A 21,757-nucleotide genomic window follows, 5' to 3' on the forward strand; every position below is an offset into this window, starting at 1 on the left:
GCACATGGTGGCCCCTGCTGGTCTCCCTTATCTTCTGGATTTTGTTGCTTTCAGCTTCTTGATTCAGTGGGTTTCTCTTTGTCTGGATTTCATTCTTGTAAGACACCCACCCTGGGCCACACCTTAACTGAAGTAACCTTATTTAAAGCCCTAATTTACAACAGGTTTATTTGGACAGGAACAGACTGGCTTTGGCTTTAAAAATATGGTTTTCCAGGGTACATACATTTCCAAATGACCACATACTTGAAGTCAGGGGAAACCCACAAAACAATGCATTATAGGGACGTAGACATTGACTTTGTGAGTGCAAATTGGTACAACTGCTTAAAAAAGTTTGGTATTACCATTAGAACATTTGAACATACAATATATTCTGACTCAAATTTTACTTGTAGGAATAAACCCAAGAAAACTGCATGCTCCATGCACTGAAGTACAATGGTATTTTCAGTATCATGGAAAGAATCCAAAAATTCATCAAAAATATAAAGAATAAGTGATACATAATATTCATACAATTGCATATTCCAGAGTGGAGACAAACTGCATGCAACAACATGGAAAAGCAAATAGCACAAAAGTGCATGTATTTTCCCTCTTTGGAGAGAAAGGCAAGCCACCGGGAAAGGGCAGTGGTGGCCTCTGGGATGCCAGTAATGTTGATTCTTTAACTGGAGGGTAGATACATGGGTGTTTACTTTGTGGTAACTTATTTCATTGCTTTGTGCACATTTCTGTATCTGTATTAGACTTCCCAGAGGCTTCCCCTGCTTCTTCTTAGAGTCCCCCTTTGTGGGGTATTATTTTGCTTCTTTCACCACTTGCACTGCTAGACCAGGGGAGAGCCTGCTGTTTGCTTGTCTGTAGCCTTAAGAGGTAGTTGTGCATACCTTTTAGCATGCTCTTGAAGGAATGGTTGAGTGAACACCACTGGCCCTGGCAAATCAGTTTCCTGCTTTCTGCAAGGATGATGCCCCTTGGGTTCTCAGGATTGTGGTTATAGTATGATGGTCCCTGGAACTCAGTAACCTTTTGAAGGGAAAAAGAACTAATTAGGACTTTCTTTATAGCACTTCCATGCCTATGACCAGCCAGGTATAGTGGAATACATTCAATAGTTGTGGCACTGGGGCAAGTTCTTCCCAATAAATCACTGCCATGCACCTTGAGCATCTCTGCAGATTCTCATCAGGTATTGCAAGAACACAAAGCCCTGATCATCCTTTACCTGGGCCGTTTCTCAGGGTGGTAGTTGCACTGAGCAAACTTGGGAGATGAGGTAATGTTTCCTCCCTTGACAAAGAGCAAGCTTGCTTCCACTCGCTGTAAGAATAACTTTCCTAAGGTCAACCTTCCACTCCTGTAACACAGCTTACTGCCAAGAGCAGAACCCCATTGAGACCCATAGTGCTGCCCACAGGCTGGGGTACATGGAAGGATATGAACAGCGTGGTGCCTGCTGTGCCATGGACAAAGCTTTTTGCCTCTGATCCAGGCCTCTCCTGTGGTCTGTATTGTTAAATGAACAGTAATAAGCTAGTTTGTTAGTTTGTAGGTAGGTTAAAACCCAAGATCCTTTTCAGTTCTTGACACTCATTCCTTCCCCTCATTAATTGGACAGGTTTTTTTTCTAGAAGTAACACTATTTCAAGTTTCCTTAAACCACAAGAACCAGACTTTCCCTTGGATCTTTCTCATGTTTAAGCCCTTGCACCCCCACTGATGGGTAGTTTTTGCTTTATGTATTTTGAAACTGTTATTTGGCACATAGAGGTTTAGATTTATTATTTCTGGTGAACTGAGCCTATTTTTCAACGTAGTAACTTTAATTCTTGCAAAACATTGCCTGAAAGTCTATCTAGTCATCTAATATTAATACAGATTCTTTTGTTAGTATTCATCTTTATCCTTTTACTTTCAAGTTATGTCCTTCTATTTTAAGTATATTTAGACATGGTTTTTTTTTCCCTTAATGCAGTCTACCACCTTTGCCTTTCAGCTAGTCCATTTACATTGATAAGTAATAATCTGGGATCTCTTTCCACCATCACATTTTTTACTTTTGATACATTCAGGCTTATCAATTTGCTTTTTCCCTCCTTTGTCTTCTTTTGGACTGCCTTCCTTCCTACCCTTCTCTTAGTTTGGAAATTAGATACTCTATTATAATCTCCATGGTTACCTGAGAATTTTTAACAGGAATACTTAAATAAGCATAGTATCTTTCCTTTCTTTTCCCAATAATGCCAGGATTTAAAAATACTTATCTCTAACCCTACCCTTCTGAACCATGTACTTATTGTCTGTAATTCTAGTTTTACCTAGACTTTAAAAAATATTTAGTTCCATACTATTTTTACTTAAATTTATCCAAGTTTACAATTTTTCTTGTAAACCATTCTTCTTATAGGAAATAATTTTCCTTTCTAAGGATACCCTTAGAAGCACCTTCTTCGATAAGGGCCTATTGATAATAAACACTAGGTTTTGTCTGAAAATGTCTGTAATCAAGATCAAGTAATTTTGATGGGTCTACATTTTTATGTTTCAGATTGTTTGGCATCTAATTTCTTCTGACTGTTGCTGTTGTGAAGTTAACTGTCAGTCTGCCACTCCTTTGAGTCTACCTTTTTTCCATTGACTGCTTTTAAGAACTTCTATTTATCCTGCTTGGTTTATTGGGCTTCCTCATTATGTGGGTTGGCATGTGTCATCAGTACTAGAAAATTCTCAGGCTGTTTATTTCCCTTCCTCCCCATCCCCACTGTGATGGCTAAGTTCATGTGTCAACTTGGCCAGGTCTTGATGTCCAGTTGTTTAGTCAAACAAGCTCTGATACTGTAAGGACATTTTGTTGGCCTAAATCATCAGCAAGCTGATTGCATATATGGCTGATTACATGTACAATCAACTGAGGAGATTGCTTTTGAAATGTCTCATCTAGTCACTTGAATGCTTTAAAAGATGTGATGATTTTAGCAACCAGAAGAGAGTATTTCCATCTCTACTTCAGCCAGCCAGCTTCTCAGGAATTCATCAAAAACCTTCATTGGAGTTCCTGGCTTGTGGCCTGACCTATGGAATTTGGAATTGCTCACGCCCAAAGTTATGTGAGACAATTCTTATAAAGATCTTTCAATATTTTAACATTTCTCCTGTTTCTTTAGAGAACCCTGACTAATACATCCACTATTTTCTTAGCTGTCACTGATGAAACCAGTCTCCTCATTCCATCCTTGTATATTCACATTTCTTCATGTGTTCCTCACTTTTTTTTATCAGGAATAGAACCCAGGTCTCTGGAATGGTAGGCGGAAATTCTGCCACTGAGCCATCTCACTTTTTTTTTGATACTTGATTCGGTGTAATTTTTCCAGAGCTTTCTTCTAGTTCATAATTGAACTTTTTTCAACCTTTTCTGAATTTCTAATTTTAATCATGTGCTTAATTTCTGTAAGTTCAATGTACCTTTTCCTCCAAAGGTATCTAATCATTTCTGGCAATTTCTATGTCTTATTTCTAATACTCTCATTTTTATGAAATATTTGTCTTATTTCTAATACTCTCATTTTTATGAAATATTAAATATTTTAGAATATAAACATTGGATCATTCCAGAATTTCCAAATTTTGCAGGTCTATTATGGCAATTTGAAGGTTCTTGCTGACTCTTGCTTATTTTAACTTTTTGTCTTTATGTTTCTTGTTAGTCTGTGAATTATCCAAGACTCCTTTGAAGTCTGGCTTGAGGGTGGGAAACTTATTTCCATATTAACATTGTAACAAGGAATCAGATGTCATGTTGCTCCCTGAGCAATTTCTTAGACCTGTAACATCCCACAAAGGTGAGTTGGTCCAAAACCAGAGGCTGATGACAATGAATAGAGCCAAAATATTATATGAATATTTTAATGCAAAATGCTTAACACTTAAAATTAGCAAAGCTTTATTTAAATTAAAACTCCATTTACCTAAGATGGTTAACCCCAAGAATTGTACAGTAGTTATTTCTGCTACATAATGCCAGTCCTATGCAATTTAATCAGAACTGCATCATTAGCTGTCGTTTCCTCCATTGCTCTTCTGAACCTTAAGGGGTAAGTAAGGGGATATACTCAGAGAGACCCAACATAAAATACAACCCAAATAAACTGTGCAGAGTGACTCCCAATAGTTACAAACCCACTATGACTAAACTGTCTAGCCAAACAGCTGGGGAATAACTGCAGGTATTGTTCCAGAGCTAAGAGGTTTTGTTTTTACAGCTTGGTAAAAGTTCTGCACTAGGTGAGAAGTCACAGTTTAAGGATGAATGGTCTGTAAATAATTACTACATATACACATTTAGTGTCTGTAAACACTAGAAATATACATTAGACAGAGTACCCTTACAAGTCAGGTACAGTTTAAAAAAGATGATGAGGTAACATGAATCTCAAAGTCCACAGGGATCCTGCCTGAAGAGTTTGAACAGCTGCCAGGAATTCACGTCCATTGTGCAGAGGGATGAAAGCGTCTCTGGGACCCTTAGAATTTGCCAAAACTGGATTCACTGGCTTTCAGCATAGCAACTGCATCTTTTACTGCATGGTAGATAACATTCTTCACCTAATATTAATGGAAGAAAATACAATCATTTTACCTTTAAACTTAAAATCTGTCAGGAAGAGTGAACTCCACTGCTCCCCACACCAACTTTTTGCCAATTCTTTCAACTAGAATTTAAAATTCAATATTCCATGAAATGTCATTCCAAGAAAGGCCCTTGAGCCCCTTCAGGCCAGTATTTCATACAAATGCCTCCTTTGAAGAATCTAGAAGCTCATTTCCTCCCTCCACGGGGTTTGACGCCACACACTGCATACCCTTGGTGAGTATAGGGAGGGACAAAGTCTCATTATTTTTTCATCATTTATTATATAATTTACTACTGAAATAATTTTCAAAATACTACCTCTCAGATTGCACCAACCTCATAGAATCTAAACAGTATCAAATAAGGTGAGATTTCCTCTAAGTTTGTTCTTCCTTTTCAAAATTAGACAGTGGAATTAGATGTGACGCTAATACATTAACTGACTGTTATCAAATGTGATATAAGACAAATTCACTGACCTTCTTCATATGGCCAGTACTTTAAAGGGTCATTAAGCCAGAGTCAGAGAATGCCAGGAATCTGTGCCACTTTTACCTGCAATTTATCTTCATGATTGGTATGAGTCTGTGACAGATAACGGAATTCCTGAGTAAGCCAGAAGCAATGTTTGACATGTTCTGGAGAAACAAAATCTTCAGCCACTTTGATACAGCTATATAAATTATGAACCTGGAAAATACCACAACACATTAGTAACACTAAGTTCACAATATATAGAGAATAAAAAAACAAAGAAATGGTTCTTGCCTGATGTGGAGCTCCTGCTGGGATAAATACCACATCTCCGAGAAACTGTACAATAGCCCATCCTTGAACTCCATATTCTTGATGAAGACGCTTTCGTAGGGATCGGTCCAAATACCAGCTCTGATCATGAATAGGATCATGGTCTGCTGGGTTCTCTTGACCTTGCTCTTCTGACACCTAGAAAACATTTAAAAGACTGTGCAACTGAGCAACACAAGGTTAAAAGAGGGCATTTCTTCTACCTGAGCAGTGCTGCTTGTCAGCAAATGTCAGGTACCTTCAACTTGCCAGTTGGCAATAAAAGATGGTTAAGTGCCCCTGTTGGTAGGAAAACACGAAAACATTTGTAGAATGAACCGACAGAAAAGTAGAAGAAAATTTGACTTCCCACAGTGAGTTGAAGTCTATGAATATTTTTATAAATACTATATTTGGACGTTTTAGACTAGACTTTTGAACATAAGTAGGCTCAAGCTCCTTAGAAATAAACCTATTGTTTTGCAGTTATTTAAAACCCATATTCAGTAAATAATCTGAGCTACAGAATGGTCCCCCTAATAAGTGTAGATTAAATTTGAACAAGCCTGTACCAGCAAAGAACAAGCTTCGGGTGACCATCAAATGAACAACATGGTGACCAGGTTTTCTACCTGGCTAAGTTGTCTTAGCCAGACACATCTGATTTCAACAAACACTCACTGAGGACCTACGTGGTGCTAAGACTAGGAGACCCATTCCTCACCAATAACTGAAGAGTGTCCTAGACACCAAAACTTGGACTACAACTGGCAGCCATGGTGGTGAATTAGTTAAAAAGTGAACATGTACCATCTTTCCAGCTGACTGGAGCCTCCAAGCAGAGCCCTGACTAAATGACCTGCCAACTACCAAGGAAATCCAGAATCCCTTTCTGATAATTCTTCCCAAGCCGAGAATGGACAAAATCAACAGGGACCTTGGTCACTCACTCAGAACACCGCCAACCAGGGCTAAAAATTAATACACAAACTTCTGAAGCATTCAGATTTTCAAGGCAACAAATGCCAAAGAGACAGATGCTACAAGCTGATCAGAGGAACAACCAAGGCAGAGCACAAAATCTCATAATGCACCAAGTGAAACACAGACAAAAGACAGGCCCCTCTTTTCAGAGGTCTAGCCTAATCAGTTAACAAACATTGATCCTTAGCAACCACCTTCAGCCTATCCAATCCGACGTGGACAGATTTAACGATGGAGGCTATAAAGTTTCCCAGCGACCCAGTAAATTCATGACATACTTTACTGCTACTTTTTGAAGTATTCTTTCAAAATATTAGTTGCATCCGTATCTTTGTATCCATCATGCATATCAGGAATATACTAAACTTTCTCCCTCAGAACTTAACTCTCTAAAAGAAGGAGCAAGTCTGACCAAACAGGAACTGAAAGCGACCATGCTGTTATAGCATATTTTTACTTACAGCACTTCTCTGGTCACTACAGGATGCGGCCTTTACATAGATTGTTGTAAATAGCAGAGCAGGTTATTTTTTCATACCAGTAAAGCTAAGAAACAACCCCCAGACCACAATATAAGCCATTCAGCAGGTTTTTTTTTTTTAAAAGAAAATACATATACACAAACCACAGGCCACTCCTCCCATGCCATAAGGGAAAGGTGCATACCTTTTTAAGGAATTCTCGTATCTTCTCAGTGTCTTTAGCAGCATATATGTGCCAGAGGGCTCCTGGCTTCTCTTTTCCTTCAATAAATCGCTTTATTGTGAGTTCGTCAGAATCTCCATCTTGGATGGTTTTAAGGACTTCTAAGTGAGAAAAAGCATACATCAGACCATGGTCCTTAACTCAGATGTGAATCCCCATTTCATCAGCATCCTACCTTCTTCCTCATCAAACTGTCCTTTGGGAATTCCTACATAAACCATGACATTAGCTGCATCAGATACATCTAAGTGAAGATTTGTTGTTCCATATTTCCGATCTTCTGGAGTAATTAATCCTGCAAAAAGAAAATGCCTCAAGTTACTGTAATTAGGAGGTACTGGTCACAAAATTTAAAACTGCTTCTAATCATGTAAAAGGAAGAGAATGATATTTAATATTATAATCCTTTTATCCTTTCAACTCTAAAAGAAAAATCTTATCAAATATTTAATTATGAAAAAAGACAAAGACAATTTTAAGATTGCTGTTTATGGTGATATGGCAGAAGAGGTACCTAAAAGACCCTCCTGTTCAAACTAAAAATTCGGGATAAAATTACTGACAATTTTTGTAAATGAATCAATGTACTGCCAAGAAAAGAAAGAATAGTCTGAAGCCAAAAACTAGAAAGCAGGGAGTACAAGAAATAAGACCAACTAACAAAGCTGGATTTTGCCAGAGAGATTTGCTCAACCAGGTGAACTCAAGCTTTGGTGTTCACAATCTGGGAGGGGCCTGAGGCAGGAGACGAAGCCCAAGGTCTACCTAATTGGAGGTGAGGCCCCAATCAAGATGGCAGAGTGAGAAGTTTCAGGGTCTGACCCCCCACAGAAGATTAAAACAACCCACAAGAGCTCGCAGAAGCATCTTTCACAAAGAAAACAGTGAAAGCAATGCAGTAATGGGGTATGTGCTGAATCAAGAAAGGCTCCTTAAGAGCGGTGGTATCTCATGGCACCTTCCCCACCTCTCCCAAAGAAGATCCCTGGTCTGGGTATCCCTTAAGCATGTACTGGGGAGTTTGTAAATCCTGCTCAATCTTGCTGGTGGCAGCCTGAGGGACTTGCTGTCCTAGAACCTGCCCTGTAAGAAAGCTCACTGAATTCTCCTACAGAATACTGTGGGAAAGCAGTCAAGTCATACTGCCTGGGGCAAGGGACTGCTGGCTGTAGGACACACAGTGCAGTGATTAGACTAAGCGAAACAGTTTCCTAGGGAATAGGGACATTCACAACTGCATAAACGGGGGAACTCCTAGGGCTACACAAACATGTCCCAGACAAGACGTGCAGAAAGACACTTTGGTTTGGTCTGGAGTTACCCTCTAAACTCACTGTATAGATAAGCTCTGAAGGAGAGCATTCCCACAGGTCAATCTGCAAACACTGGGAAAAGTATTCTCTCTCCTATCCCCCTCCCCCCACCACACCTTCAGGCCTGGCACTCAAGGAAAGCTCTGTCATAACACTAGCTGGATACAAGCTTACACTACAGATACCTCAAAGTCTATGTTCTAGTAATAACACATTAAAATATCAAAATGTCCAGGTTTCAACAGAAAATTACAAAACATCCAAATAAACAGAAAGCAAGACCCAGGCCTAAAAAATTAAAGCCTTAGAAACTATTAATGAGAATGATCAGAATTGGATATTCCAGACAAAGATTTTTTAAATGGTCCTAAATATGCTCAAAGAACTAATGGAAACCAAGGACAGAGAACTAAATGAAATCAGGAAAATGACAGATAAACACGAAGATAATATCAATAGAAAGATGAAAATTATGAAAAGGAACTAAATAGAGCTGAAGACCACAGGAGTGGAAATAAAAAATTCCCAAAAGGGGTTCTACTGCAGTTTGGAGCTGGCAGAAGAAAGAATCAGAGAACCTCAATATAAGACAATTGAAATGATTCAGTCTAAGGAGCAGAAGGAAGAAAAAAAGGAAGTGAACAGAGCCTGGCGAATCTGTGGGACATCATCAGGTGTGCTAATGTATGCATTGTGGGAGTCCCAGAAGTAGAAAAAAGAGAGAAAGGGGCAGAGAGAACATTAGAAAAGAAATAATGGCTAAAAACTTTCCAAATTTAATGAAAGATATGAATACACACATCCAAGATGTGAACTCCAAATAGGATAAACCCAAATAGACCCATGCTGTGACATGTATTATAATCTGTCAAATACCAAAAGTAGAGACTTCTGAAAGCCACAAGAGAGAAGCATTGTGTTTGTCATGTTTAAGGGAGCCTCAATAAGATTAAGTGCCCATTTCTCACTAGAAACCAGAGGTAAGAAGGCAGAGGGAAGACATATTAAAATTCTGAAAACAAAAAACAGCCAACCAAGAATTCTGTAGGTGAGATAGTCTTTCAAAAATGAGGGAGAAATTAAGACTTCCCAGGTGAACAAAAGCTGAGGGAGGTTGTTGCCACTAGACCAGATCTACAAGAGATGCTAAAGGGAGTTTTCTAAGAAAGGAAAGAACAGTCAATAGGTCAAAACCACACGAAGAAATAAAGATCTCCATCCAGTGAAGGTAATGACATAGTAAATATAAATGCAGTACTACTGCATTTTTGGTTTGTAACTTCACTCTTTACAGGCAGGGGAAAAGGGAAGTTGGTACAAAATAACTGCATGGTTCTGTTTGAGGGGAAGGGAAAGTTCTAGTAATGGGAGGGTACGGAAGGTACTGCAACTCTGTGAATGTGATTATCTCACTGAATGTGTTATGCTTGGGAGGGGCTGGGATGGAAAGATAGATGTATATATATTTTCCCAGTGTACACAATGCTTTTTTTTTTTTACATGGGAAGGCAGTGGGACTCAAACCCGGGTCTCTGGCATGGCAGGTGAGAACTCTACCTGCTGAGCCACTGCCACACCATATTTTCCCAATTAAAAAAAAAAGTTAAAGAGACGATGCCAATTAAATACAATATGTGATTCTGGACAGGATAATGGAGGATAAAAGGCACTAAAGGACTTTAGTGGGACACAAAATGGGGAGTCTGATAGAAACCATCCACCCATACAGCTACAGAGTTGAGACTTTACATGGCTGTACTTTAGCGTAGGAAGTCCCTGGTTCCCTCAACTGTAAGGAAAAGGGGTGAGGCAGTCTCCTGTGGTGCTCATGGTCTGTGACCCTCATCTCTCATCCATAGGAGAAGGATCGTCCTGCTCCCTGCCACCCTTGGACACCCCATCCCTGACACCACAGGTGTTGCTGTTTACACAGACTCTAGAGGTACAAGTTGTTTTCATTACAAGGTAAGGAGCAACTCCCAGGCCATAATACAAAGCCAGATCAGCAGGATTAAACCCCAAATCCGAGGCCTCTCTTCACAAGTCACAGAGTAAGAAGTTCACCTTTTTAAGGAATTCTCATATGTGCTTCTTGAATGGGTGGTAGAGGGAAGCATGGTTGTAATGGGCCACCTAATATTTGGAGGAAGCCAAGGGACTGGCCCACCTGGATCTGCACCTTTAGGCGGGGCTATACATAGGAGGGGATACCCATAGTTCCAACTTGGGACCAAGACCCATTACCCAGCTGTGCTTTCCCTTCTTTATAGCTTGCTGAAATGTCAGCCCAAAGGAGAAGGTAAAGTATTAGATCTTGAGAGAATAGCATATGTAAGATTTGCTTTAAAATTGTGAAGGATAAATGAAAAAAGAGGGGATAATGAAACAGTTATGGCAAAAAGTTTATAGCTGTTGAGCAAGGTGATGAATATGTAGGGAGTCACTAATAGAATCATGAGCTTTGAGTGTGTTTGGAAAATACGTCCATTTAATAAAAAGTAACCAAGTAAATTTTAAGAAGGAAAAAGACAACATAGAAGAAGAATAAAATAAATGCAGCTGTGTATGACAGCATGGATAAATATAAAAAACATCTGAATCTATTCCAATCAGTTCAAAAGCAGGTTAAAAAGAAATCATATTGTTCATGAATACAAATATATATGGTAAAACTATAAAAATAAGAGACTGATGCACCCAAACTCAAGGATGGTGGATAACACTGAGGGTGAAAGGAGGGGATGGATCCATAGGAAGCATTACGAACAGAGAACATGCCTTGAGGCCTCAGCAGCTGCTAACACCAGATGAGGAAGGAAATGACACCTACCCTGCTATCAGCCCAGTCTATCCAATCCCAACCACAGATAACTGCCCTTTTATGAAACCAGTCTCTGAACTAAGGGAGCCTGAATTTGGATGGAACCAAGATCAAAAAAACCAAATGTTCACAAGAGAAAGAATATCCAGAAAAGAGAAAATCTTGAAAAAACAAAAAACACTAGAGTTATATGAAAAGAAACAAGCTGAGGTCTAGCCATGGTGGCTCAGCAGGCAGAGTTCTTGACTGCTATGCCAGAGACCCGGGTTTGATTCCTGGTGCCTGCCCATGCAGAGAAAAAAAAAAAAAAAAACACACTCATATAGTGGGATCTTCTGGGCAATGGGGCATTGGGATAGGAGGAGGCTAGGGTCATGGGCTTTAAGCTAGAAATCAAGAGATGTAAGTTCTTGTCCCAGACCTGCCTCTAGTTCCTTGGAGATTCCAAGCAGGCCAATGTCCCGTCTACTGTCCCCAAGTCCTGATTCTCCTTTGTAACACTGAGGGTGGGGAGGTGATGGAGCTGGAGAAAGGTTGGACTAAATGATCTCTCTAGAGAGCCCATTTGCTCTGTCAATCAACCTGTTAAGACAGACCACTGTTTTAGTAATGTTTATGAGAAGGTATAAGGTATTGAAAACAAAAACATTTCTGTTATTTTCAACCCCAAAATGCTTATTTCTGGAGATGAACAACTTAGTCATACGAAAAGCTTTTATAGAGTAATACTGCCATCTATCAATACCTATGGGAAAAAGACATACTGCTACAATTATTTAAACCAAATAGGCAATTTATTCTGAAAACTCAGCTACCTATTTCCTTAAAATTCATTTCTGTCAAGTATGGGTAACATAACCTTTATGCAGCATTATACCATCTATTTTAATGGAAAAATGCTTTCATTTACATAATTTCATTGTAAACCCCACAGTAAACAAAGTGTACCCTAAGAGCCCCTTCATCCAGCTGATTGGTCAGGCTTTGAAGGGCTCAAGGAAAGGGAACTTGAGCCAGAAGTGCTGCAGGATTCACAAGATGTGCAGGGCTTGCTAAATGGAGACTGTGCTGGTTTGAAAGGATGTATGTCCCCTAGAAAAGCCATGTTTTAATCTAAATCCCATTTCATAAGGGCAGAATAACCCCTATTCAATACTGTATGTTTGAAACTGTAATTAGATCATCTCCCTGGAGATGTGATTTACTCAAGAGTGGTTAAGCTGGATTGGGTGACGACATGTCTCCACCCATTGGGTGGGTCTTGATAAGTTTCTGGAGTCCTATAAAAGAGGAAACATTTTGGAGAATGAAAAAGAGATTCAGAGAGAGCAGAACAGAATGACACAGCCATGAGAAAGAGAGTCCACGAGCGCGCAACCTTTGGAGATTAAGAAGGAAAATGTCTCCCAGGCAGCTTCATGAAACAGGAAGCCAGGAGAAGAAGCTAGCAGGTGACGCCGTTTTCGCCCTTCCAGATGAGAGAGGAACCCTGACCGTGTTCACCATGTGCCTTTCTAGATGAGAGAGAAACTCTGACTATGTTCCCATGTGTCTTCTCACTTGAGAGAGAAACCCTGAACCTCATCGGCCTTCTTGAACCAAGGTATCTTTCCCTGGATGCCTTAGATTGGACATTTCTATAGACTCGTTTTAATTGGGACATTTTCTCAGCGTTGGAACTGTAAACTAGCAACTGATTAAATTCTCTTTTTAAAAGCCATTCTGTTTCTGGTATATTGCATTCCGGCAGCTAGCAAACTAGAACAGAGACTAAAAAGCACAGGGAACAGGCAAGGGGACTTCTGCCTGCTGTGTCCTTTGTTTCATGGACCATTTCTCACCACACCCTGGCAGAATTCTCTTGGACATCTCAACTGTCAGGGGCTTCCTATCACAAACCCTGTCCTCTCACAATGTTCCCCAGCCCCACTCCTGGTAGTCCCTGGGCTGACTCTACCATAAGAGAACTGTGACACTGGGGGTCCTCAGTTGCTAATACACCAACAAACTTAATCCTTTCTTCACAACGTCTGCCACCCTCAGGTCTAAAAGACACTGAAGTTAGGAGATGATTGCTAAGTAATTATGGGAGAAAGGAGCAAAAATGAAGGAAGCAATTTCAAAAAGGACTGGAAAAATGGGGACCAAATAATGTAAAAGCCAAACAACTGGAAACTTCGTTCAACAATATACTGGTAAATAATTCCCTCAAAATGACTAATTTTAACCCAGCCCTAAACAAAGACCATAAATAAAATTAGTTGAGCATAGCAATGATGATGAAAAAGTAGCTTCCAATAACTGTAGAAACCAATCCCTATCCTGAGCAATCCTCCTTGTTGAACAGTTGACCAAGCAAGCTAAGTCCAAACAATGAAAATCCAATTCAAAGGGAGCTTTCAATACTAAAGTAACTGAACTACCCAACAATGTAGAAAACTAGATTCAAGTTGCAGCAGATGTTAAAACAAAGATTGCTCTGCATGTCCCATCAACATGGAAATTATTAAAACTACATTCATTCAGTAATACATAATGCAACCATAAAGAAATCATACAAAACACTATTTAGCAACATGTACAGATTTTATAATAGATGTAGGAAAGGATATAAAATTGTATATGCCCTACAACCATGAAAAGGACATACCTAGATATGTGGGCAAGGAAGGAAAGGAGATATGCAACAATGAAAACTGTTGCTGTTCTGTTAGGGTTGTGGATGTCTTCCATCTCCCTCCTCCCCAAAAGTCAACTTTCCAAACATTGTGACTTGTTTATTTCCATTATGACTTATAAAGTTAGCTCTTTTCTCCTTACCATAAGCATTATACATTTTGGGACCCAGATCTGGCCGAACAAAGTAGTTTGGCAGCCTAGAAGCCAGGTTCAGTTTGCCGTCTCTCCTTGTGTACTCAGGCAGTGGAATGTTGGCCATTAGATCGTCAAACCTAGGGGAGGAGAACCAGGAATTCCTGAATAAACTTGCCTTGCTATTCTATCATTGTGTGATTTGTTTTGCTCCTTCTACACCAAAAGGAACAAACAAAAATTTCTGTGCTCGTGAAGCTGGAGATGGCTATCATCAATATGTAAGATTAGAATTATAATAATTACGAATATCTTCTTTCTCTCTTATACCACACAAATGGGTTGAAAAGACCTGTATGTTTCAAACCTGAGCAACAAATTCTTGAGCATGAGAATTGATACATATTATTAATTAGTTCTAATGCCCTTTTTCAAGGTTTCAAGCTCAAATCAGGAAAATAGACCTACCCATTCAGATGTTTTGTCTAACTCAGGGTTCTATTTATACCTAACCCTGACAGATCTGATTTAACTACTACCTCCAAATCAGGTCAGTGCTTGCAAGTCTGCCTCTTCTCTGGGAGATTAACTACAATGGAAAACATGTATGGAGGGGTTTCATTATTCAACCAGATCTTAAAGTTAATAACCTGATCATCTCATTTAAAAAGATGATAAGCTAGAAATGAAAAATAAACACCAGTGAAACGATGGAAACTTTCATACTTCCCTGAAAATCATTTCCTCCCCACCTCAAAAAGTATTTATCCTATCAAGTCAAGCACAGAATCACCTGTTCCTGCCTCTCTCATACCTGGAAGGCATCATATCTCTAAAATCTTCTCCCGGTGGCCAGTCCTTAAGTTTCAACACCATTGATTCTTTTTCATTTTTCAAGCGATCTGAAAGGCAAGCAGAATTAACTGAACTGTCAGTATTCCTGACATAGACACAGGCCAACATAAATGGCAAATTAGCATTTTATGCCTGAACAATGCAAATAAGATATATATTTTATTTATCTCTATAAAATGTTCATAACCTGATACCTGCGAACCATTTTATTTCCACAGTGCCAAGAAATCCATTTGTAGTAAGGAGGCAGCAAAGTGTAGCAAAATAAAGATCATCAACTAATTTATATTTAGGGCCCTACCTTTTCAAGACACTTATTTAATGGCTGCGCCCTTTTGCCCATTACAACCGGGTGATGTTTCAGCAATCGTCCCTCTCAGGCCCAATCTATTCTTCCTTTGCAGTACTCTGGGAGACATGAGCAGCTCTTGACAGACCCACAGCGATGCACCTTAACAATAAAGCCTCCACCAGATACTTAAACCCAGTGTTCCGAAGGCCAGGATGAAACAGAAATGACTTGTTTTGCTGAGACTGAGATGAGTTGATATTCTTACCAGGGACAACAAGAAGGCCAACATGGCCCACTCTTTTCCTCCTGCTATCTTCTAGATCACATATAGCAGGTGTAGTCAGAAGTGTTTTCTGAGTTCCCATTTGCAGGTAGTTACAACAAACCAGAATCCAGAAACTCAGATTGGAAAGGCAGTGTTGATAACCATGCTTAGCAGCAATGAAAGCCACCCTTGTTTCTTGCTGTGTTCCAGCCTCAACTCTTACAACTAAACCAAAATCCCACTGAGACAGGCAGTATGTGGCATTCCCATTTTTGGATAAGGAGACTGACCCTCAGTAGATACCCAAGGTCTCCTAGCTGTTAAGTGATAGATTGAATTGGAACCAGGTTTGACTTCAGAGTTTGTGCTCTCAAGGACTAATATGTAGATAATGTTTTACAGTCAATCAAGCATAATCCCATGACACAGTTTAAGTAGGTGCACATTCCTGGAGGCATCAAGGGCAGAAAAATTCAGGCATAAAAGTATATAAAAAACAGCAGGGGATTTCAGTGGCAGGCTGGGTGGGTGGCAACAGAATCATAATTGTGGGAAAGGCAGGCTGCCACTGATGTTGGGCTGCACTGAGTATAAGTCTGGCAAGAGACAGTGTGAGGCCCTGAGGGCTTAAATGACCAAGCTCATGTACTCATCAAGAATGTATCAGTGGTGTATTGGAGTGGCTGGAGGGAAGTACCTGAAACTGCTGAGCTGTGTTCCAGTAGCCTTGATTCTTAAAAACTATTGTATAAAGATATAACTTACAATGTGACTGTGCAATTACGAAAACCTTGTATCTGATTACTAATGTGTATGGACAGATGAGTAAAAAATATGGATAAATAAATAAATAATAGGGGAACAAAGGGTAAAATAAACTGGGTAGATGGAAGTACTAGTGGTCAATGAGAGAGAAGGGTAAGGGGAATGTTATATATGGGGTTTTTCTTTTTATTCCTTTTTCTGGAGTGATGTGTGTAAAGATTTCTCAATGAAAATATTAAAAACAAAAACATATCAGGAGTCAAGATTTGAACCTGTCACCTGGGGAGCACAATGTGGTACAGAGCTATGAAACCAGATCCCCATCAAGGAAGGATTTGCTGCCCACCTACTCCTGCAGGGTCTGACTCAGCTGCAGTTATGCCAGGTCATGTCCCTCCTAGGGCCACCGTCACCTAGAGACTGAGGGACATAGGGGTAGAAAGGCCCTGACATTTCCCAACTCAGTCCAACACAAGACAACAAGGGGTAAAACCTGCTGCAGAACTCCCTGCTAGGCTGGCTGAGGCATTGTTGGGCCTGTATGGCAGCTGGACATTAGACCGTTCCTGATGCCTCCTCCTTCATTTCACAGAGTTCACATCATCTGTGAAACGCCATTGATCCTTAATGAACACCTTGCGTGTCAAACTCAATCTCAGCATCTATTTCTGGAAAAACCAATTATGCCTTGTGGAAAAATTAATCATAAGTTTGGTACCAAGGTCTAAAAGTATGGGCTATAGCCCATAAATTTGGGTAATGGGGATTAAGAGAGCAGGAGAAGGTGAAAGTATATTAAAAAGAAGGGCAAATCTTATTACTAAAAGTTTAAAAAACTGGCCAAATACTTGAACACGGCTGGGGTGCTGTGGCCTGTGGCCGTCAGCTGTGAATCTGCAGAGCCCTCTTGGATTTCATATTCTTGGAAACAGTCTACTGACTGATCAGTCTACAGATAGGGCTAAGCCTTGACACCCAGACACAGAGGACTTCTCCACTGTCTACCCAGTATTCTGCCCCCACCCAAAGAAAGAGGCAGTGACCAGGAGACCCTGTGTATAAGTCAATTCACATTCCCTAGCATTTTCAGCTTTGTTCACCTTGCTAAGTAGTAATTTTAAAGAAAAAAAGATATTTGGAAGTGAGATACACATAAAACCACCAACACTGCTTTGTGCCCCTCCCCCAAGCCACAGGTAGAAGCACCACTCTCCGATCACAGAGCAGACATGCAGCTGTTTGAAGGACTGACAACCAAAACCCCGTCTCTCTTAATAAACTAAAAGCTGAATTCGCCTCAGCCCAAGAATATAGACTATGTGAAAACAAAGGGGAGGAGGAGATAAGACACCAATTTTAAAACAGAGTCATGGACAACGCCACGATTATCACTGAGTTTCATCTCTGACTCTTCCCATGTCCCCTCCTTTCACATACCAACCCTCTTTATTACATACTTGGAACATCCTCGAAGCCATCCCAGAAGTCTCCTACTGTGGCTCCTGTTATGATTTCATTGGTCCTACAATTAACGAGGTCAACCTCCTGATCACCAAACTCTTTTCGGAAGGATTCAGGTTTCCACAGTTCAGTGTTCAATTTATGATGCACTCCAGACACCATCACTGGCTGGAAGAACAGAATGAATACTGTAGTTTGAACTCCCCCTACTCTCCCCCTGATGTCCCCAGGCAGCCCTTCCTCACAGCTGCTGGTTCATTTCTGACGGGCTAGACCTCAATCTAGGCACTGATGTGAAGGCTCACAGCATCTTGTCTTTCCCACATCTGCTCCACCCTAACCTTGCTCTCACACTGGACTTGTAAGTGTATACGATCAAGGTTCATCCCTCCCATCTCAGATCCCATTACTCAAGATATATCAACTCCAAGGCCCAGGGCTAGGGTGGGGATGGGACAGGGAGACATAAACTTGGTGGACGTGTCCTGCACAATGAGGGAGCCACTACTGGCCTCTAGTCTGCTTTTGCAGGCTAGAATAAGGACCTGAGGTTGCCAAGTCTTTTGGATGTCCAAGACAAGCTAGAAATCCTGATCTTTTTGTAAAACCGCCCAAATTTTTAAATGCTGGCAACAAGGTCGCTATTTTTTAAACATGGAATCCAAAAACACATGCTGGTAAACTATCCGGTCTGTACTGCTTCCTCTGTATGAGCAAATCTCATTAGTACAAGTATGCAGTATGTGCTTGTTATTTGGTCATTTCTCAAGTCCTGGCATTGTCCTGTTTAGACAGGACCCCATTTGGCCGAGAAAAGAAGCCAAAGATGCAGAAAAAACAAACCAGAATGGGAAGAAACACAGAAACAGGACTACAAAGCCATGCATCTCCCAAAAACATCAACCATGACATATGATACAATAGTGCTGTCCTTAAAAGTCAGGCACTTTGGGAGTCCCAAGATGACACCAAGTGGTTCTGGTCACCCAGAGTTGCCCCTAACACAAGGCCTTAATTCAAGGAAGAAGGGTGCATGATTTTTACCATGTTTTGTTTACTCTCCTAAACTCCACCAGCCTTTTAATCATGCCCCCAACTCCCCCTGTGGAAGTTTACCATTTAAGCCTGAAACACTCATCAAAAATCCAATGATGACTGGTCAGCAACAGTAAAAAATTAATTGGAAAAAAAGCTCAGAAATGTCTGCTATGAAAACAAGACTCAGCCACACTCCACCTAGTTATGCACCCTAAACAATAAAGGACAAAAACAGAAGGTGAAGGAAATAACATTTGTAATGGAGGGGTGGGGTTGTCAGGAAATCTGCCAAAGGAACTGAGGAGGAGGATGTGAACTGGAAGGGAGCAAGGGGCCCATCTTACCTGCCCTTGTTTCCAGCACTCCCTAAACACGTTCCAGTTGCTTTTGTTGTTGGGATCTTGCAAGCACAGCAAGCGATTATCACAAAGCCAGTAGTGAGGAGTGTCAAAGCCTAGAATACTGGGCTTTATCGTCAGTCCTTGAGGCCTCTTAGATAAATCAGATGAAGTCTTATTTTGCACTAAAGAAGCAAAGATGTCATCAAGGATTTTGGGCGTATTCTTGAGTCCATTTTCTGTCTGAGTTTGAGAAAGACAATGAATTTTAAATATGTTGTTTCCTACTGTATTTAAAAAAAATCGTATAATTGGGTGAGTACATTTTACGTATCCAGAAAAAGAGTCCAAACTAGGACTCCAAAGAAGTCCTGCTTCTTCCACTTAAGTCTACTCACAGAGGTGGGAAGTGGGTACAGGCAAAAGTCTAATGGCCCAGGGTAATATTTCAATCCTGTGAAGCTCACCTGCCAATTCCGTGACTTGACTGTCCACACCAAGTATAAGCAGGTGATTCATATCTTACTTCCTGTTTCAATTTTGTCTAGCCTATTCCTGTTCGATTCAACTTTACAAGATGGAGTACAAACAAAATGAATGCATACCTTTCCTGTAGAGGAATTCAAGAGATTTCTGAGGAAACCAGAATTGTTGTTGCTTACAGGTGTCAAAATTGTGCTGTTAAAGGTGTGGAGGACTGTACTGGATTTGCTCAAAGGGGGAAGGGGTGGAAGGCATTTGATTTCATTCTTTAAAACTGGCATTGTTGGTTGTTTTTCTAAAAACAAAACAAAAAAAACATTCAGGTTGAAAAGCATTCTGAAAGGCAAATTTCTTATTAGTCTTCTATTAACAAAATTACTTTGGAATTTGATTTTCATTACTGGAAACAAAAATTTAAGAGGAGGGCAGGCCACGGTGGCTCGGTGGTAGAGTTCTCGTCTCCCATGCCGGAGACCCGGGTTCGAGTCCCAGTGCCTGCCCATGCAGAAAAAAATATATATATAAGAAGAAAAATACTAAGGGTTGATTTAGACAAGGACTACACATTGGCATTAAAACAGTAAATATCTACTACCCAAGGATGTAACATGATAAATAGTATATTTAAATTTTTCATTTTCTATTTGTTCCTAGTATACAGAAATATAACTTTTATTTCGTAAATTAACTTTATAGCTAGTAACCTTGGTAGATTTGTTTAAATGTAGATTCTTTTGGATTTTTCACATATATAATCAGATTGTCTGTGAACATTACTAGCTTTATTTCTTCCTTCTTTCCTTTCACCTTATTGCATACACTGGTAAGAACATTCAACAGAAGCTGTCTCCTTCCTGAATGCAGACGGAAAGTATTTAGATATTCAATGATTATTTATCATGTTTGCTGTCGGTTTTTGTGTTTTTTTTTGTAGAAACTCTTTAGATTAAGTAAGTTCCCTTCTATTCCCTATTTGCTAAGTTTTTATATCATGAATAGGTGTTGAATCTTACTTGAAATAATTATAGGGTTTTCCTCCTAAATTTGGAATGTTAAACTACATTTGTATTTATGGAAAAACTCCACTTGCCCATGCCATGTAATTCCTTTATTTATAGTGTTGAATTCAATGCATTACAATTACAATTTCTCTTTCTTGTAATATAGCTAGAAAGAATATCACCTCAATTCTAACCTAACTCTACCTGATTCTAAAACCTGTGTTCTTTATACTATTATCAAGCATCCTGAGATGAAAGCATAGGTGAGGGGAAAAAACTGAAGACAGCACATTCCAATTTAGACAGAACAGAAACTACATACAGGGTAAGGGTAGCAAGACCAAAAACCACAGATCAAAACAAGTCTCAGCCTCACTCCCTCCACTCTTGTGTACAGAACCTCAACCTTATGGTGATGAAGAGCTCTTTCATCAGTGAATGCTTTTCTTCCTGTCACTGCATATGGAAAACACTCCTGTCAGGTTCCAGGATGACCACAGGAAATCATGTTCCATTCTACCTGATTCCTAACCAGTCTGATCTCACAGCAGCTAGGCTTGCCAAGTTCCTCTCTGAAAGGATTAAAGGAGCCCATAAGGAAGCGGGAAACACTCACCCTTATTTTCCTTGTTGACATTCCCACTGGTGAGGTCTGCCAACCAGTTTAAAGGAGATGTGCTGGCTGCAGAGGCAGGCTTCATGCTGCTGGCTGGCCTGGCAGCTGCATCACCACCTACAACTGTTGGCTCTGACACCGAGGGATTCTGCTGGAGCACAGCACCAAGAGTAGGCTTTTCTCCAGCTAAGGATGTCTGTTAAGTACAGAAAAATTTTACATATAAATTGAAGAATATTTTCCTTTTCTTATCTTCCCTCATAACAGACCACCAATAAGAAATAAATATCCAAAACAAAACCACATAATAAATAGTCCTGGGTACCACAGTTACAGGAATCCTATTATAATACAGCAGAACTACAAAGATTGGAGAGATTTTAATTTTTAGCTTTTCAATATTACTTCTGAAAAGACATGTTAAGAATTTAAATACACTCCCCCCACCGTGTGTTACCTATCTCATACTTGAACACGGCCCTCTCTTCATCTCTGTCTACTATGCTGCTTTAAAGTTACCAGTGTATACCTGTCTTCCCCCGTGAACTCACTCCTGTATCTTGAACAGGCAGTTAAAGCATGGT

The 21,757-nt window shown here is 40.0% G+C and overlaps 1 protein-coding gene across 3 annotated transcripts in view; it reads right to left on the reverse strand.

The window, feature by feature from the left end:
* Positions 1–3,896: 3,896 nt before the first annotated feature.
* Positions 3,897–21,757, reverse strand: part of KDM3A (lysine demethylase 3A) — a 63,554-nt gene continuing 45,693 nt past the window's right edge. For all 3 annotated transcript variants that reach the window (XM_077134841.1, XM_077134840.1, XM_077134842.1), the window contains 11 exons: positions 21,174–21,369; positions 19,679–19,851; positions 19,080–19,316; positions 17,694–17,865; positions 14,874–14,961; positions 14,069–14,199; positions 7,290–7,409; positions 7,076–7,215; positions 5,408–5,584; positions 5,195–5,329; positions 3,897–4,611 (listed from right to left, as the gene is read on the reverse strand). In XM_077134841.1, coding sequence (XP_076990956.1) covers positions 4,531–4,611; positions 5,195–5,329; positions 5,408–5,584; positions 7,076–7,215; positions 7,290–7,409; positions 14,069–14,199; positions 14,874–14,961; positions 17,694–17,865; positions 19,080–19,316; positions 19,679–19,851; positions 21,174–21,369 — 1,650 coding nt within the window. In that variant the 3' untranslated portion in view covers positions 3,897–4,530. The remainder of the gene's footprint in view (positions 4,612–5,194; positions 5,330–5,407; positions 5,585–7,075; positions 7,216–7,289; positions 7,410–14,068; positions 14,200–14,873; positions 14,962–17,693; positions 17,866–19,079; positions 19,317–19,678; positions 19,852–21,173; positions 21,370–21,757) is intronic.

This window comes from Tamandua tetradactyla, chromosome 17 (genome assembly GCF_023851605.1).
Source record: "Tamandua tetradactyla isolate mTamTet1 chromosome 17, mTamTet1.pri, whole genome shotgun sequence".
In the NCBI taxonomy this organism is placed as follows: domain Eukaryota; kingdom Metazoa; phylum Chordata; class Mammalia; order Pilosa; family Myrmecophagidae; genus Tamandua; species Tamandua tetradactyla.